Raw genomic sequence first — 20097 nt, forward strand, 5'->3', positions numbered from 1 at the left:
ATTAGTGTCTTCTTGCCATTTATGGGTACATAAGTCAAAGGAAATTTCTTCGTTGTTTCTTTCAAGTTCATTCCCCTAGATTTTTCCCAAGGGACTGTAATATATAGGTCCCTCTAGCCATGAAAAGTTATTTCATAAAATACAGAATGTTCTCCCTCTCAGAGGTCATCCAACTGTAAGTCAGGATGTGAATGACGTACGTTCAGCAGAGACACCGAGCCTTGCAAAGTCTCTGTCTCAGTCCCAAGAAGAACATGGGACCCTTTGCATGAGGGACAAGTGACCCTTTGGTGCTTTTAGGAATTTGTACTTCATGTTCTCTCTCACAGACCATCCTATTTTCTATTTATTGCCTTTCTTCCTCGGACCTTGAAGACCTCAGTCCACTTGATTGAGTTTCCATGGTGCCACTTTTTCTTTTTCTCCAATCCATTATTTTTTCCATGAAGAGATTCAAGACAACAAGTCTGTAATTAGAAATTCCTACAGAAGTCACCTACACACATTGAGAAGTTTGGACATTTTTTTTCCCTTCCAGCACCTGAATATACTATCTACTCCTATTTCAGCTATCAAGAAACTTATTAAAATATAAAATTGATATAAAGACAGATTTAGAAATCATATTTAGTGATCTCATTTTTATTGTAGTGCCTTTTGGAACTGACATCATTGAAAAAAAGACTGCTTTTTCCAGTCTCCAGGCTTCTATGGATATACAAAAGAAAAGAATAATTTCCAACCGCTAATAAGTAGTTGCTAGAGTTCCAAGAGCCTGGGAACAAGAATAGTTGATGTAATAATGGAAGCTCAATTTTGTCAACTACAATGATGTCTTTGGTTTCAAGCTGTAGCAAGTCCACTTTGAATGGAAAGGTCTGTTAATATCTCCTTACTAGAAGTTTGGTTTTAATAAGACCGCCAGAAGCTAAATAGAGCCCACACATGAGAAATCTATTTTCAAACACTTTGAATAAAACTCTGTTTTAGGGGCGCCTGGGTGGCTCAGTCGTTAAGTGTCTGCCTTCGGCTCAGGTCATGATCCCAGGGTCCTGGGATCGAGCCCCGCATCGGGCTCCCTGCTCAGCGGGAAGCCTGCTTCTCCCTCTCCCACTCCCCCTGCTTGTGTTCCCTCTCTCTCACTGTGTCTCTGTCAAATAAATAAAAAATCTTAAAAAAAAAAAACCCTCTGTTTTATAAAGAAAATGCCCAAAGGCACAACTCTGTTTCAGTTTCCAGCTCTTTTTCATAGCATACTGTTGTGTGGCTAACTTACTTCGTTGAAACTGTGCATTATATTGCAGGACTTGCATTTCCCATCTGCTCTCCATTCCCAACCACATCTTAGTACCTTATGGTAGGAATAGTGTCCATTCGTATTACCAGTAAACATGTCCTAAGACTTGATTTCATTTAAGGAATCCAGGAGTCACTTCCCATTTCAAATGAAACTTTATCTTTATGCTTTCAGGCTTTGGAATACGCCAAGACCATCCCCAAACCCAAACCTTCAAATCTGACTGGCCAAGTATCAAAGGAAAAGAAAAATCCCACCTATACTCGAAAAGAAGATGCTCTGCCTGAAATCTCACTGCTGGAAATACTGCAGAGCAGACACGAAAGGGAAAAACAGGCTGTGGCTGCTTTCAAAGTCCTTCACATTGTGTAGACAGCACATTTGTCGGAGACCAAAAATGCCCGGGGACTGGACATGGAGAAAAAACTCCAACCAACCTGTCTGCAGAGAGGGGTGACCCTCTGTCCTCTAGCCACAGCCCATGTTTGCTTTGATAGGATTTAAAATATGGGGCCTTATTACATTATGGAGCTGTATTTTACTTTCTAGGAAGATTTTTTTATTATTTATTTTCAAATCAGAATTTGGGGTAGAATAAGAACTAGGGAATAAAGCCTTTTAGTTTCATAGTGGATCTTTCAATTTCTTAAAAAATCTCTACCCTTCTTTGCATAATGAAAACCTTGAAGTGACCCAGCAAAAAAAAAAAAAAAGTATCTAACTTCTGCTTCTCTCTTACCCTCCTGATAAGAAAAAAGTATAAACACTTCAGTTTCAAATAAAATGAATGTAAATTGGACTAACTGCCAGTACATTTGGAGATGCTGTTTCCCAAATAGTTCTAAAGTCTCTAAATTTAAAAAATAAATAAAATAAAATACCCCAATGTTCTCCTAACAGAGCATCGAGACATAAATTAGAAATCCAACAAGTCCAGAAACACCCATTCAGGCAACTCTGAGCAATAAACTTTCTCAAAGCTACTTGCTCCAAGTGTGTGAATATGCCAGGCATCTTGCCATCACAAACATTTAAAAATGTTACCATATCTGTGCTTTTACACACACACACACACACACACACACGTTAGGTAAGAGGAGAAAGCATTCCGTATTTCATGCTGAGTGTCAATATTAATAAATATTATTTACTTTTTATCTTTTGAAACTGAATAAACATCAAGTGATAACTGAATAAAATTATTGGGTCTTAAAATAATTATGGAAGAATTTAATTTTTTCTTACATGCTTGTATTAGGTGGGCATTGCGTTCTTTGATAGTCATATCCGGAAATGGGCAATTTTAACACTAATTTAGGGGAAAATCTGTTTATCTATACAGGTGACAATAAGAACCAGCTTTGGAGAGTTATTCCTTTGTTATAAACGTTTTACATAAACCATCCTGTGGTATAAAAGCTACCTGTACATGATTTGCTCTTAAAACTGAAAGCAGTTAGAATTGAAAGTCTGGAAAAATTACACATATCCGAAGATAAATAGTAAACTGACAAATCACATTTCAGTGGTATTTTGAAAATTATATCATATGTGAAGGATTTTTTGGGAAAATCATAGCCTAAACTGCTCCTAAGATATATTTATAAAAGAAGAGGACCCTTCATGGTACATGGTGAAGACTTTTCTAGAAACTTAAGAATTAAGATTTTTTCCGAACAGCCTTAAACTTAAACTTACTCTGGAAGATTAAATAATGCATATAGAGACATTTCTGAATTTAAAGGGACAGAGCAAATTTTTAAAATATTCCATTTCTATTAGAGTACCTTAAAAGAATTCAGAGCTTGGGATGGGCTTATCTTGTTCACCTATTAATTTTTCAGAAGAGGAAATGGAGATCAAGGTAGGGTTAATGACTCTTGACATCTGTCAGTCCAACTGATAATAATGGGAGACGGAGTAGCCAGGTCTAAACTTCAGTCTTTCAACACCAAGGATAACACTATTTGATTATTTGTTTGTAGGAAGGGGTTGTTCCTGTTTTCTGTGTGGGCAAGGAGCATGTAGTTATTATGAACTTCAGTTTTGGACATGAACTCCCGTTGTTTCATTTTTAGAAATATGCATTACTACATACCTGATCATATTTTAACACATACAATCTGGCAACTTCGTAACTACATTGTTAAAGTTGAAAGAGACACACATAAATTAACTCAGATGTTAACTCATAAAAGACACTATTTCAATTTTGAGCCTTTAAAGCCCTCCTCCTAACCCTTTCTCTGGTAGCGAAGTGCTATTAAATCCTTCAATCCCTTCACTCATTATCAAGAATCACACTTAGCTGAAGCAGGTAGCACAATTCAGTCTATGGCAAACATTTCAAAAATCTTTACTTCCAAGGCAAGTCCGTATCACCCAGTATATAAACCCTAGAACATCACAATTCTTTGCACACAGATATTGAAAGTGACAAGTGGCATCTTGGCATCTAAAAGGGCTGTGGCTACAGAAATAGAACACATTTGCTAAAAGCTGGGGGTTGAGATCAAAGAATGAACCAAAATAGGCCACTGTCTGGGCCCACCTGGTAAGATCTAGCAGATCACTAAGCTATCATGATACTAAGACAGCATAGAGATTCTGCAGAAACAGTGAATGACAAATAACTTCTTTGCTCCTCCTCGAAATTAATGGCAACAATATTGATCTTCTGTAGACCCAAGTGGATCAGTGATCAATTTTTACAATATTTCTGCTTCAGATATTTAAGAGGTAAAAACAATCTGCCTATTAGAAAGCAAGGGACTTTAAACTTGAGTGATAGAATGATGGAGGGTCTGTATTTGACCGGATGTTATATATGCCCACTGAAAGACACAGGGCCTAATCTGCCTAATCTCTATGAAATGGTGTAAATAAAGGACCTTTAAACCACATATTCTCTCTTATTATAGACTCCTCTTTATGGTGTTTTTCCATCTTGAATTTCCAAGGAGAGCATCCTCTTAAGAGGAATGCTTTGTTCCAAGTAGCTGAATTTAATGACAGCTGTCTTCGTGATGTTGTTTTGTATATTAAGGAGTCTCTTGGGAGTTATCTAGAAACCAGCCCAAGAAAAGACAATATTGAACAAAATAAAAGGTAAGTCTAGCAAAACACCAATGCCTAATGGTTCCAATTGGGGCCCTATTATTGGTTAATGAATCATTGTCAAAACCTCACAGCAAGCATAAGCGTGCAGTCTAGTCTATAGTGAGAAAATGACTCTTCATCCCAACAGTTATTAGCTGGGAGTTGTTTGAAAACACATCCAGTAATTATAACAACACTGGAGCTAATTGAGAACTTTGAGTTGATAGCAAATGGTCTACAATAGCAAACTCGGGGGGAGTGGGGGTGTTCATAAACAGCAGAAAATCAATAGATTTGGGGTCATAGTCTGAAGATATCAGGACACATTTAGCTAATTTCCAAAATATTCTTGAAAACTAGATTACCATCATATTCAAAGTAGCACTTGAAAATATAAAATTCTTAAGGAAAAAAAAATCAAAGTTACTCCTCTAAATATGCCTTTTTAAGATAACTTTATTAGAACAAGAATAAATCCTGAGTAATACATATTTCATCCAACTCTCAAGTATTCATGGGATGATGACAGGACTTCTCTTCCCTAACTCTAAGTGTGTTTTCATAATTTCTATTCCTAATGTAAACAGAGACAAAAAGATACACGAATACGCCATTTACTTCTTTAGTTGTTTTCCCAGTGAGGGAAGGGTTTTAAACAAGTAAAATTGTTAATTATCGTGGATTTTGTTTATCCAGAGTGTCTCACTCCCCCTTTATCTCTGACTCTAAGGAGTTGTCTATATTGTCAGACAAAATTTCTATACTATAAAGACAACATAAAGGAGAAATATGTATTATAATAATTTTATTTAGATATTCCATTCTTTAAAATACATTGAAGTAGGATTCCAGAGTAGCTAAAATCTAATATTCAAAATCAAATTCAAAAAAATTTTTTGTTCCCTTGGGGCGCCTGGCTGGCTCAGTCAGTAAGTAGAGCATGCAACTCTCAATCTTGGGGTCATGAGTTCAAGCCCCACATTGGGCCTAGAGCTTACTTAAAAATATAGATCCAAAATGGTTCCCTCACCCCACTGCCTCCAGACTAAGTACAATATTTGTTCCTGTTCTTCCTCTAGCTTTGTTGAGCAAAACCACACATCTTATGTTTTCTCAGCAAAGGTGCTGAGAAAACATAACACCTCCATTTTCTAGGCAAACACCTGGTCAATGGAAAGCAAAAGCTTTTTAGATGGCAGTTTTCATTCATTAATTTTATTCCCCAGTCTTAAAAATTCCATTCTTCATGTTCAGTTACTTAAGTTTTAGCTCAGTGAAATAACTGGAATGTTGGGGCGTTCCCAACATGTTGTGGAAACACCGCATCGCAAGATGAAGATGCAAAATAAATAGATTTTTCAGTTGTCTCTAACCCTCAATACAGGGAGGGCTCTTTGGGTAACATGAGGGGAGGAAAAAAGAATTTGGTTGGCAGGACGAATCTCCCTCACTACCTCTCTACTGCCTTTTCATTTTCCCTGGCAAACCTGAGCAACATAAGTAATTAATTTTCAATAAACTGAGAAAACGGTCTTCCACTCTTAAATAACTGTAATAGGTTGAGAGGATTACAATGATATGAACATTTCAGGCAAATACATTTAGTGAAGCCTTGGAGATACGGGATGATTTCATAAATATCCTTTACTGAGTTGACAGTTCTCCCTGAGACCAGCCCCAATACTGGGACTGCTAGACCGGCTTCTCAAGGTCCCACGCTTTAGCAAGAGATATTTAAATAGTAGATATCCATATGATACAAATTTAACAGTGGGGAAAATAATCTTCAGATATTTAAAATCCAAAAAGTGTGATCAGTTATTCCTTCAGAAGCTGTCTACATAGAAGGAAGTAGATAACAATATCCATATATATTCCATAATATGTATATTATTGAATAAAATCAATATAGCTCTCTGTAGAGAACATAGCTAAATAATTTGGGCCCCAAACGTACTCTTTCCTCTGTGGCAAATGGGTCTCCCAAATTAATCTTACACTTTCTTTTTTTGCCATCCAGACAACTACCAAAGTCACTGTCATGAAGCCTGGGTGGCCTTACCCGGTATTTCCAACCCATCACCTGGCAGGGAGATCTTTCCCAGTACCTTGCCTCCACACAATGGGGACACTGAAGCAGTGCTGATGAGGTCCCCAAATTTGTTGTCTCTACTTAAAATTGATAATCTCCAATCACACAAACCTCAAGCACCTATTTTTAATGAATCCTTTAGATGAATATCAAAGAACTATTTAGCCATGTCTAATATTTTAATTAGATTATATTCTCAATTTAACCCATTAAACCTCCTTTGATGATCCCCATATTTAGTGTTTAGCCTCAGATGCACAAGGTAATGAATACTGGACCTTTTGATTTAATGAGAATTTCAGCTCTTCCAGCCTGCGCCTCTTTGTATACCTTTTATTTTGCTGGCTATAGAATTCAGTTAATTGAAGGAGTCTCTTACCATCACACATTAAGGAGGATAAATTAGCATCCCCATTCTGATTGGAAAATGCAAGCAGACAGTTTTGCTTTGATCTGAGGATTGAACTGAGGAAGGCGGCAGCCCTCTGAAAATGAGCTGATGGCCTTGTTATCGGGGCAAAATGCAGATGCGTCCATGTGTCACAAAACACTTAATGTCTTAATTGATCACCTTCCAATTCTCCCTGTCCTGTTTGCCTCATTCTCTTCAGGGCCTCGTGCGTGTGCGCGTGTGTGTAGTCCTGTCTTGCTTTCTGTTTATCCTGTTTCTCGACTCAGAGAATTAGGGACCTAGGTTTTCAATTAATCTGACACTAAGGAAAATGAAACAATAAATTCCCTCACCTTGAAATTTCTAAGAATATCCTGTAAAACTATTTGGACCTTTCACAGACCAAGATTCTTAAGGACTAACTCTAACTTCAATGCCCTCGGACTGGTAGATTCCATGCCATTGGTACGGCATCACTGAATAGGAGACAAGAAGGAAGGGCTATTATGTATTTTTGCAATAAAATCAGACTTTCAATCTGTTCTAATGATAATGCAATTCTCCTGAACCTCAACAAATGCAGTTGCATAAAAGAAACATCACGGTAAAAGATCAACACCTCCATCACTCACTGTAAAGGCCAGAATTAAATAACATTAAATTCAGATTATGAGACTTGTGGGTAAATATGTTAGACTAAACACATGAACACACTTACACTGACTTCACTCCCTTGGCAAGCCCACACTAAAATCACAGTAAAGGGTTTTTAGAAGGCATAAACATAAGAACAGGAGGAGAGACAATAATAATAAAAGTAGGAAAGCAGATAAAAGTTAAAAAAAAATTCTAACCTAGCAAACGGGAGACCCACGAATCAATCTGATTTACATTCCAGAATATCCAAAATGCTCAGGAATGGATGATGTCAATTACCTCTGAAAGTAGGGGTGTAAGGGACTGAGGGGGGCTAAATGAAGGACAACTGCCCCTTTGCTACACCCAAAAAGATTGCTCTCCCCTCTGCAGAGGGTAGAACAGTATCTCTGGACTAGGGACAAGTGGCTCTGTTGGGAGGCACAATACAGAAAGTGGAGTCAATAGTGAACATGTGTGTTCTAAACTCAGAGACCTCTGATCTGCCACATGGCTCCCAGAACACTGGGTCTCATCCTACAAGCAGGAGTTTGAAAAATCCTTCTCTGGAGAATCTGAGCAGCCTAAAATAAAAGCCTTAAAAATTCTGACTTTAGAGGGTCTCTAACTGAAGAACTCAACCATGTTATCATAGGGGAAAGCTCACAGTCTAAAGTACCCCCCCCCACACACACCACATATCATAACTTCCTATCAGCCTTTTCTTTGCTCATAAACATGAGCAAACAACAGAGGATATCTACATATCTGAAGATATCACTGAGGAAACCCACTAGAAAGGAAGAGGAGAAGGAAATTAAAAGAGATCTTGGAAGTTAGAAATATAATAGCAGAACTTAAAAAAGTTAAAGGTTAGAACGTTGAGGAATTTTCCCTAGGAAGTAGAGCAAAAAGATAAAATAGAGAAAATGGAAGAGAAAAAGAATCTAGAAGATAAATCTAGGAGGCAAAAAAAAAATCCAAATAATATGAGTTCCATAAAGAACACAATGAATAGAAATCCTTGAAGAATTAATTCAAGAAAACTTCCCATAACTGAAAGGACTTTTCAGACTGAAAGAGCCTACTGAGCATCCAGAACAATGGGTGCAAACAGACCTCAACCAAGGCACACAACTGTAAAATTTCAGTCCATTGGTTACAAAGAGTATCCTACAAGCTTCCAAAAAGGAAAGCAAATAAATAAATTAAACAGGATACACAAAGAATCAAGAATCAAAATGGCTTTAGACCCTCACAACAGCAATTGGAAGCCAATAAATCGAATGATGTTTTTTAAATTATTCAAAAGTATTCCAAAATAATTTCCAACTTTGAATTCTATACTTAGCCAAAATACTAATAAAGCATGTGACTAGAATAAAGATATTTTTTAGAGAAGGATGAGCTCAAAACATTTACCTTTCACACACCAATCAGGAAACTATAGGAGACGGTGTTCCCCCAAAAGGAGAGGGTAAACCAAGAAAGAGGAAAATACAGAAAACAAAAGTAAATTGAAAGGAATCCCAGGATGAAGGGGAAGAGAGACACAGTGACATAAAATCCAGAGAGGAGCAGACCAGAGGCTCTGGGAATTTGTTTGGGAAAATGAAACCTTAACAAGAGTATCTTGGGAGTCGGCTCTAGACAAATGGTGAAGAGTCTGGAGTTAAACTGGTCACAAGGACATTAAAAATTAGAAAGACAAATATTAATTCCAAGGGGGAAAAAAGGAAGTCTTACAGGAAAAAGTAATCTGAGTTGATTACCTGGCTGGGCTGAGAGTCGGACATACATATCATAATAACGATCTAACCAAAACCCTGTCATGGAGGAAGAGATGAAGAGGGTGCACATATGTGGTGGGAACAGGGAAGAAACAACTAAATTTTCACCTTTTAGAGCATGAAGTACTAGATAATTCCTAAAACAAAAATACCAAAAAGCAGCAATTCAGCAATTATTTAGAAACATGAAGACAAACACAAAAAGAATCACCCAGTACTGGAAACCGGTTGCCTCTGTAGTAAAGAGAATAGGGAAGGAGTCAGAGGACTGCTTCTTTTTTAAATAATCCTTCTAGAACTGTTCGACCCTATAAACAATGTACATGGGTAAATGAAAAAACTCAAGTCTTTAAAATTAAATCGAGAGAGCTCAGGAATTAAAAAAAATAGATGGGAAAAGAGCAGAACAGCATAAAGTATTAGTTTTTTTACCTTTAGCTTGTAAATTATTCTCATTTGAAACTCAGGATACAGAGCCACACTTCTATCCTTATTCTCATTGTTTTCTACAGTTTATTTCCCATTCCAAGTCAAGCACTGAGGAAGAATAAGGACTATTTGGCCATTTAACTTCTGGCTAGAATATAGGCAAGTGTATTTCGTCACTTCCATTATTGGTAGCAATGGAAGCTAAAGAGAGAATGGAGGTTACAAATATTCAGATAATCCCTAAGAATTATCTTAGTCAATATTTTTAAACAACTCTTGCTTATTCTTGTTGCAGAGATACATTCCTAAGGTGTGCCTTTTTTAAACTAAAAAAAAAAAAAATCTTAAAAGCTTCAGGAAAAAAAAAAAGCTTAAATCTGGATTTCCCCCCTAGATCCTTTACTGGAAACAGGCAACTCAATCTCTTAATAGGGCTCCCATAGATTTGAAATATACCTTCCCTCCCTACATAGCATTTATGTCTGCCAGGGAGGACAGAACCCCTGGGGCATGATGGGGGCAAGACAGGAAAGAGGGAAAGAAGGAACATTCTAAATGAAGTATCCTCAATGCAACTTCATGGCCCGATATGGCCCTATTTCACCCAAGGCTACCATGCCCTCTCTTAGTCCACACAGTAGGACAATGATGAAGAGAAAATAAGATGAAGTTATTTTAAAAACTCCTTAGAAAGGGACATAACCCCTCATAATGATAGTGATGAACACAAGACTAATACGCACCTTTTAGTTACCTACATTGTTACTGTCATAGTCCTATGAAGTGTGGGATCAAGAACCAACCTGATATGTTCAGATTATTGTAATTCATTATCTTCCTTGAGCACTTTTCATCTAAGATCTCACAGTAGATACTTTTATATCTCTTATCTCACATCTCCTTACCATTTTTTTTTTAAGGTTTTATTTGAGAGAGAGAGAATGAGAGAGAGGGGGGAGGGTCAGGAGAAACAGACTCCCTGCCAAGCAGGGAGCCCGATGCGGGACTCCATCCAGGGACTCCAGGATCATGACCTGAGCTGAAGGCAGCCGCTTAACCAACTGAGGCACCCAGGTGCCCCTCTCCTCACCATTCTTAAAGGACATTCTCCTCATATTTCTGATGCCAAGTAAGAGAAGTAACGTAATCCTGAGCAAAAGGAAGATTAGAATTTAAGTCTCCAAACCAAGCCTCCTAGCCTGTGGCTAGGATGCCAAATCCAGCTGCAGCTACACAATTTTGTAAAGAGAATAAGAAGAGAAGGCTTACAGAATTATAAATGAAATCCTGAAGGAAAAGTTATCTGGTATACACACTGGGAATTCTAAGAGGAAGGAGTAAATAAAATTGAAAAGAAATGTCTTTGGGAGGGGGAATTAAAACCAGAAAATACGATGGAGAGAATATGGACAGAAAACAAGAGAATCCTATCAAGTTTATTATCTCCTAAATATTTATTGGAATGACCTTGGACCTCTACATGTATTAATTCGTAACTCATCAAATTAATCAGTTGCAGGACATTGAGCAAGTCAATATCTCAGACTCTCAGTTGCCTTATCTATAAAGATTAGGCAAAACTTTTAGTTTTATTTTTCATCCTACTCAATGTGTGAACCTCTTCAAAAACATCCCAGCAAGTAGTTACTCAACTTTGGCTCAAATGAAAGGGGCTAAGGGGCTCAGTACCTCTTCAGAAAGCCAATTTAAATTTCAGATTGCTCTTCATCAAAAGTTTTTCCATAAATTGATCTAAGATTTTACTAGATAATTTCCAGCTAATTTTAAAATTTTACATCCAAAATTACTATGCAAAATCCTTTCCTCTACAAGGACAATAGCCCCCCCCCCCCATCACTTTTATCACAGCATGAATTAGTGGTAAAGTAGGATCATGAAAACTGGCTTCTAGTCTGAATTCTGCCACAGTCTATTTAACACTGACAAGGCATTCATTATACCTGGATCCTAATTTCTTCACATAAAATGAAGGGCTTAGATTTTGTTAAAGGTCTCTAACACTGACCATCCCTTCCTGACTATCTAGTTGTCCTTAACTCCAGGGATCTTCACGTTGTTTTCTTACTTTCTCAAATGGGGTATAAGAGACTTCCTTAATGAATAAAAGAATACCCTTTTCATTTTCTGGTTTCTCTTAATTCTTCTTATTGTTATGGATATATTTATCTAGAGCACATGAACTGAAATCTTCTTAGTGAGATGACAAGTAACTTTAGTAAGTTGGAATTTACAGTTCCTTTCCTACAAAAAGAAGATAGGATATTAGGCTCTTAAGGGTTAGAAAGAACAAAACTGGTTCACCTTCTCACTAATGAAGAACCATAACAGCCTTCTAGCCCCTAGTATTTTGCTTTCCAGCTTCTGCTCAAACTTTTCTAGTGAAAGGTGCTTAGTGCTTTCTGGACTTAGCTTGTCTTATTGATAGACAGCACACTACCTGGCCTATAAGAGGGATGCAAACGTTGTTCCAAAATGTTTCCTGGAACCACCCATTGGTTCTGGTTCTGCTTTCTTTAGCAGAGCTGCATAGATATACCCCCTGATACTGAGTAGCCCGCAACTGTTCAAATCTCCTCTCCCACCCCTGCCCAATACTTGGCTTCTCTAAGCTAAAAAGTTCACACTCCTTTGTGTTTTCCATATCTTTTACTATCCAGGTTCTTGTATACTGGGTGAATTTTAGCTTGTCAACAGCCTCTATAAAATGTGATGCCAAGAACACAACATAAGTGTAAAATATTTCCTTAGCTCATTATTTCCACACATGTTGAGCCCAACTCAAGAAGACCAGGGAGTTACCGCTTCAACTCAATATGTTTATTGCACGATTCTCTTAGCACCAAAAAGCATTCTGCTTGCTCTGTGCCTTCACAGATCTTTAGCTCTAGTTATCAAACATGTTGATATGAGCCAGTCCTCTACCTTTTGAAGTGGTGTCATGAATTCCAATTATTTCTTAGTGCCACTATCCGCTAATACTGGGCAGAACGGTGCATTGTCCATTTATGTTCTTACGTCATGTGAGCAGAAATAGTATCAAGAGTCCCTTTCTGAGAATCTGTGAAATGAAGTCCATTGCAAACAGCATTAAGAACAAATTCAGAACAAACGATTTATTCCATTTGGGATTACATGTAGGATGATGTGCCCACCTTGGCTATTTTAAGAGGTTTTTGCCCCTTCAGACTCAGGCTAGGTCTTTAATATATCACAGTGAATGTGGCTTTGTCCGATCTTTACAACCAAGTCAAACTGAATTGAGGCAAAAGCCGAGGTAATTCAGACAAAATACCTCTTCAGCCTATGTTGGCTTTGATCGGTATTGAAGGCCAAAAACTAAACACTACTATCATGCTACATGAAATTGGAACTAAATTGGGTCTCTCCTCTTCTATCATCACTAACCCGCTGTGTATAAAAAAGAAAAGGAAAACCAGGAGAACTTGGTTATTGAATTGTGTGCCATCAATTTCAGGGAATACGGTCTGATGAGAAAACCGCACCATAGTCAGTGTGGCTGGTGCTGCAGGTGCGAGCTCCTCCATTCCCGCTTCCTCTGGCCAGGAACAGCCACAAAGGGAGGACGCTGATATGGCAGAATGAGCATCTTTCCATGTTTAATGCTCATGAATCAAAGATACAGGCGTTCCCTGGGCTCCAGGATTCATTCTGCTTCCAATCAGGCGGAGTTGTGCCTACACTAACAAGGTTTCCTATTTACCTGCCTTTTGAAAACATCATGAAATGTGCCTAATCTGCTTCTCTCAGAGCCAAAATAAAGCCTGACATCTTCTTCAATTTAAATTTTTTTAAATGTCCTCCAAAAACACAGCATTTCTACTGACTTTAAAGATTCTCCCCAAATTCCCTTTTAGTAGCTCTTCTTTCTAGTATAAGAATCTGAGATTCTCCCCTCTTGTAATAGTATCTACTTTCCCTTCCAAGTATTCATAAATCACTCCCCCACCACCACCACCACCATCATCATAACCAAGTCTTTTGTCTTATTGTAAAGCACTTGCCCAAAACTCCTGCCTTAAAAAGGTATGGTCATTATCTGAACAGGGAGAAAGGAGAAATCGGAGTGTAGATTTGTTTTTAATAGCACATCTACACAACCTAAATCAATGGGAGAGGTGTTCACAGAAAGTGATAGAGGCAAAATGCCAACCGGTGCATTGTTACAAGAAAGCAGTGTGTTGGACAAAGAAATGAACAAGGAGTCAAAAGATTTTTTTTTTGGTCCTCCTTTGACTTTAGCTAGTACTAATTTCACAGGTGGATCCTTCAATCTTGCCAACCCTCGATTTCCTTAACTATGAGAGGGAAAATTAATCTTTGTTGTCTATGACTCACTAGATCTTGATTGACAAAGAGCACTTTGGAAAATCCAAACAGCTCTACAATGCTTATGTTTTTAAAGCAATAGCTTGGTCTCCTAAATGATGCTGATTGGATAGAGGTCTCACCCTGACAACTTATCTTTGCCTAAGTTAATGTTTCCTGGAACAAACCTGTAGGGAAAAAAAAGGAAAGAAGGAAAGGAAAGAAAAAGAAAAAATTCCTATGGCTACATGCATGGAACTTAGATCTAGAGGGATATTTAGGATTCATCCTCTTTTAGAAAAACAAGGAAACAAAAAAGATTAACTGTAACCCAAGCTCACACGGCCATAGTCTCTATAATACTCATTCATCATTCGAACCCAAGGGTCAGGACTCCACTTAGCCACACACTCTTTTCCAGCCTTCCTGGGCTCACTTACCTAAATACACAACCAGAGCCAAAGGAAGATCGGAAGCTGAGGTCGCCTCTGGCAGGCTGCTATATCGGATAAGTATCCTGGGTGCGTAGTGTCATCACACAATTTGTTAGCGTAATTTCAAACTCCAGATATCAAGGGAGCTCTATCCCTTCGGTATTTGAGAGTCAAAAAATACCATTTGCGGTGACTTTCCACACAGGTGGAACTCAAGACTATAAAACGATTAAAAACGGAAAAATCGGGCTGGGAGTGAGGGGATCTGTCAACCAAAGGTTATTAGCCCTGTTCACTCTTTTCGAGAACAGGACACTGCCTGGGGTGGAGGGAAGGGGGCGTGAGCGGAGGAGGACGCGTTAACAAACGATTCCCGGAAATTCGGTTTGGTCCCAGTTTTGCGCGGCGAGCCCTTTATTAGCTAAAGAGACTGCAAGCCCGGGGAGAGAATAGGAGAGCTAGGGGAAAGGGAGAGAGCGACGCGCTGGGCCAGACTCTTGCCCCGACCTCGGTAGTCCACAAACAGGTGCACGTCCGGAAGGGGATGCGTATTTAGCTTTAATCTCGCTAAAACTCCGCATTCCCTAAAATGCGACGAAAATGAGCATTTCCACACACAGCCCAAGGAACACTCACTTTAAAATATCAGTAGCCCATGGGACGTGTAAGAGTTGCGGGACAGGTGCAGCAAGGTCTGGAGGCAGAAACTGCTCGGTAGGTTTTCCCGCCCAAGTTTCTCGCCGCGCGTGGGCGCCGCTCAGTATGGGGACTGGGGGGGGGGGCGTGTAGAGCGGGTGTTCCCGGGGGCCACAAGCTTAAGGGTCCAGGGTGCCGAACCGGAAGCTCAGGAGGGGAACAGTGACGGGAGAGGATAGAAGCGCCGCCCTAAGGAGGGGTTGTCGCCATAGTTTCTGAGTTAGAGATAGGGGTGGGGGAACCCCAGTGGGAGGTTAGTGGCTAGCAGCGCGCGAGTCTGTCCGGCACAGACGTCGTAAGCATCTGGTTGTGGCTCTACCTGGATCCCCGCAGAGCGGAAAGCCCACACTCCCCGTCCCTTACCTGCAGCCAATCGGTCTACCCAAGGAAGGGCAAAGGGTCCGGGTGGAGAGGTCACGGAGCCTGGACAACGGAGCTCGGGGCAGGTGGCGGAGAGGAGAGGGCCAGGAGGGTCTGCAATCGCGGCGGAGTTAGAGAGCCGAGAGCCCAGGGTCCAGCTTGCGCCACTTAAGACACCGGCGCGGGAATGAGCTAACGCAGGTGCACGCTCGCCCGGCAGGGACCCGGCGGGCGAGAGGGGGAGGAGGGCGTGGGCCGAGCCGCGGGGCTCCGCGCGGGTTCGAGGGTTCACAGGTGTGTTTTGTTTGTCTTCCAGGAGCGGATTTCCGAGGCCCGCCCCCGGACCCGAGTCCGTGCGTTCCGGATCCCGGAGGGAACCGCGCCCCGCCCGGCCGCGTCCTCCCCGCCTCCCCAGCCATGCGGCTCAGAGCACGTGCGGCCCTGGGCCCAGCTCCCCCTCGTCCCCAATGTCCACCTCGTCCTCGGGCTCGGTCAGCACGAAGGGGCCGGCGGGCAGGCCCAGCCGAGCCTCGGCAGATGCGGCCTCTGGGCCGCGGGGGCTGCCCTCAGGGCTCTCGGGCCCATCTGGCGCTTTGGGCTCATCCTGACTTTTCCTCAGCTGCTTTTTATGCTTCATCCGCCGGTTCTGGAACCACGTTTTCACCTGATTTCAGGGGGAAAAAAATACAACCACGTCATTCCTTCAGACCCATAGTTACTAAGATCTGCGAAGATTGCTGGGGGTTAGGAAAATGGACCGCAACCCATTCACGAATTATCCAAGAGCTGTGACAGTCTCATCCTTGGGTTAAATCACACCTGAACTGCTTGCAAGTTATCGTGTTAGGGTGAATGAGAATCAAGCATCCTAAGACTCCTGGAAGTAATTGTCCAAAATAACGATAAAGGTCAAAATGGTGCGCTTAGTTAATACTAATACTGTTATTAATTTTAATCACTAATAGTAAGTGCTACGTCCATTAGCCTCCTTTATGTTTAACTTACGTTCTCCCCATTTTGGCATCTAAACACCTGGTCTTGCTGGACAGGAAGATGAGAATCAATCTTGCTTGTTCTCATTAGAGAGAAAAGTCAGGGGCGCTCGGGGGGGGGGGGCTAACGATTTCACAGCAAGTGGGGCTCCCAGGTACAGAGAATGTAAGAAAGAGAAAGTGGAGGAAGGAGTTTTAAGGTTGCAGGTGAACAGGATCTGGAAGGTGAAAACAGTTCTTCCTCTCAGGACAGAGCAATAAGGAGGCCGCTTACATTACAGTGGGGGAGTGGGGAGGATGGATTTGAGGGCTTGTGTCTGTGAGGGAGATTAAAATAATAAGAAAAACAATTTTCCTGAGTGGACTTCGCTCAGGATAAGAACCCGTCTAGTCTCTGATTTTACGTCGGACCAGGGTTACAGCCCCGATGGGGGGGGGGGGAGGCGGCAGAGAACTGATCGTTCTCAAACTGGGAGTGATCATCAGGATCATCCGAGGAGTTTCTCCTCCCTGTCCAGAGCTCCCTCGAGAGAGGACGCTTCGGTAAGTCTGACCTGAGGTTGGAGGGGTCGGTACTTTTACTAAGGAGCATCGGAGAAGCCTAGAATAAAGGGGAGAGGGGTCACTCCCACTCAAGAGCTCCGCACTGGGTGCAAAGGCGGTAGGAGTTAAGGGGGGAGGGAAGAGCAGCAGCGGAGATCAGGAACTGCCCCTCTCGGGCCCACCTGCGTCTCGGACAGGCTGAGGGCCGTGGCTAGCTCCACCCGCTCCGGCGTGGACAGGTAGCGCTGGATCTCGAATCTCTTCTCCAGGCCGGAAAGCTGCGAGTCCGAGAAAACCGTACGAGCTTTGCGGCGGCGGCAGTGCTTCCCCGGCAGCTCGGTGTGCTGGGGATGCGGGAACAGCGCCGGCACCGGCACCCCTGCAGAGAGAAAAGCCACCGAGTGGGTAGAGCGCGATGCCCCGGGAGCCACCTCCGCCGCAGCCTCTACCCCCGGTCCCCAGCGCCTCCCTCCGCTTCTTGCCTCCGCTAGTCCCCTGGTCGCCCCAACGCTTCTCCAGCCCTTCTCCCAGGAACCGCAGGGCAGGGGAAATAAAATCCCAAGAATAGCGCTTGGAGATCTTTATCCGGCAGGTCATCTAGACCTACAAACAAGAAACAGTAAGTAAAACGGAAAAGAAAAATTTTAAATCGGAGGCCTTAGAAAATATCTTCTTGGAAAGACTCTTCGCAGCGTCCGCCAGTCCGCTGGTGCGCCTCCCGAAGTTTTCTTGCAAACGTCGGCTGGTCCAGTAGCTGTTCTGCCCAGCCACCACCCTTTTCCATACCCCTGACGACACCCTGCGTAGTTCTGGGGCTAGTAGAGGCACGAATGTGGCCTTGCTTCCCAACCTCACTAAAAAACACCTCTTTCCCGAGCTGCCTCCATTCTCCCGCCCGCCGCCAAAGGGAACAGATCAAAACTCTCTCATCAGGAGCAGCTCAGAAGCAAGAACAGAGGGGCAATTCCCGCCTGGCACGTTCCTTATAAGTTGCAGGGGCCGCTGGGGACCCCATCTCTAATGTGATCCTCATCCTTTTTCTCATTCTTTCTCTCCGACCCTAAGCAGAAGGATTGAAGCCCTTCGCACCCCCCCCCCCCCGCCCCCGCCAGGTCAGGGAGAGACTTCTCTTGTCTTTCCTGACCTCTGCAGGCATTATGGTGTCTGAGACACACCAAGTAAACTGCCACAGACATCAATTTCTGCCAATGGGGGTGGGGGTGGGGGAGGAAACAAGCAATTCCGGCATCACAGGCTTTGGCCACTGCTATTTGTGGGGAACATGGGTGCAGCCCAGAAGAGGCTGTCATGGGCCAGGGAGTGATGCCAATACCAAGACGAATACCAAGATGCAGCCTTCAACATAGCTTCTATAATTGTCCTGCCAACCCAATGCCTCAGAATCTGGGTTTTACCGCTTCACAAAAACTTTCAGCTTTTGTCCTAGATTCCAGAGCACACATTTCACAAACTGTCTCAGGTGTTTCCCCCGCCCTCGCCGAGATGGGGTTGTTTTCCCGCCTGCGCTCTGCGTCTGGACTCAAGGAATTATTATATTTCAACTGGAATGAAAATGCCAAAGAAGAAAGCATGAATATGGCCTTGCAGAGAGCGGCAGAAAAAAATCTGGGTATTTCCTTACATCTCCCTGACCCAACCACTTTGTTGGCCCCCAGTCTTTGTCATTCATAGAAAATCAAAATACTTTGGCGTGGGGCTCCAGCGTCACCAGCAACCAGGGCAGAAGAGGGCAGCTGAGCCCAAGATTGTGAGTTAGACAGTGGGAGTGCAGACGGTTAAAGAGGAGCAGCGTCCGTCCCCTGGCCCCCCACGCTTTTTTTTTCCTTACCCTTTTCTCCCCTATACCGGCCAGGTCAAACCTTCAGTCCTCAGAATATCTCAAACCCTCATTCACTTCTAAACCCCTGCAGTATATCCGTGAATGCTCAGCACCCGAGAGGAGAGAGCTGGACCCGCTGGAGGCTTTGGAGTTAATTAGCTGGAAAGTGGAGTTCTGCTCCATGGGGTGGGGTGGTCAGGGGTCTCCCCTAAAGCGAGGGGAGGCAGAGAATCAAGATTGAGAGCTGGACCAAAGTGACCAGGAAGACCACGAGGAAGGAGACGGAGCACTATCCACCAAGAATATTGTCAAAACCTCCAGCCACCTCTTGGATAGGAATGTTTCCTCTTATAAAGCGTGCGGAGTGACCGAGACTTATCCCCATGGGCTGGCATGCCTCAGGGGAGCTCTGCATGTTCTCAGCCATATCCCCAACGTTCCACTGTCACTTAGGGAAGGAAGCCGCCAAGCCAGGCCGAGCCAGCTCTGGCCTTTCCTCAGCTCTATCACAGGCTTAGGGTCTGTGCTGGAAGACCTGCTCTCTCGCTCCCCAAACCTTGAGGCCCCTGTTACTTACCCGAGGTGGTGAGGAAATAAGGGTGGTGGTGGTCTCCCTTATGCAGAGGGTGATGGGGATGAGGAGCCAGGAGGGTGGGTGTGGGCATGAGGGGGTAGCCATAGTCTAGCAGAGGCACCCGCGAGGCCAGAGAGCTGGCGAAGTGGTCAGGGGCCATCTCCCTTAGCGGCTTGGGCTTGTGCAGCAGGATGTCCTCAATGAAGAAGGACGTGGGCCTCTGAGAAGACGCAGGGTGTAGAGGGGCGGTGAAGTTGAGATTCATCTTGAGCCAAGCGTCTGTCACAGGGCGAGGGCCGGGGACGAAGTGCGCAGGCAGCGTCTCAGCAAGCCTGGTAGAGTGCCAACAACCACCCTCCGAGGCTCAGAAACCCCGCGGCTCTCTTCTGGGCCTGGGCTACCCCGGGCGCTGGAGAGGCGAGAAGACAAGCTCCTGGGTAGGTTGGGTCTATGTGTAGAATTGGCAGCTTCAAGAGGGGAGCTGGGAGAGCCAATGGCAAGGCTGCCAGCGGCGGAGGGGAGGGTGCGGTGGGCTCGGGGCGGGGCGGGGAGCTGTCCGCGGTGCTGAACACGATGG

At 42.9% G+C, this 20097-nt stretch overlaps 2 protein-coding genes across 4 annotated transcripts in view; one reads left to right on the forward strand and one right to left on the reverse strand.

Moving 5' to 3' along the window:
* Positions 1–1697, forward strand: part of JHY (junctional cadherin complex regulator) — a 60860-nt gene extending 59163 nt beyond the window's left edge. For all 3 annotated transcript variants that reach the window (XM_032428161.1, XM_032428162.1, XM_032428163.1), the window contains one exon: positions 1472–1697. In XM_032428161.1, coding sequence (XP_032284052.1) covers positions 1472–1669 — 198 coding nt within the window. In that variant the 3' untranslated portion in view covers positions 1670–1697. The remainder of the gene's footprint in view (positions 1–1471) is intronic.
* A 14298-nt stretch (positions 1698–15995) lies between these two features.
* On the reverse strand, positions 15996–19785 carry BSX (brain specific homeobox). The gene is made up of 3 exons (XM_032427929.1): positions 19524–19785; positions 17289–17485; positions 15996–16235 (listed from the first exon to the last, which is right to left on the reverse strand). The coding sequence occupies exons 1-3, from the start codon at positions 19783–19785 to the stop codon at positions 15996–15998; spliced, it is 699 nt and encodes a 232-aa protein (XP_032283820.1).
* Between the last annotated feature and the right edge of the window lie 312 nt (positions 19786–20097).

The sequence above is a fragment of the Phoca vitulina genome, unplaced genomic scaffold (assembly GCF_004348235.1).
Source record: "Phoca vitulina isolate PV1807 unplaced genomic scaffold, GSC_HSeal_1.0 scaffold38, whole genome shotgun sequence".
Taxonomy (NCBI): Eukaryota; Metazoa; Chordata; class Mammalia; order Carnivora; family Phocidae; genus Phoca; species Phoca vitulina.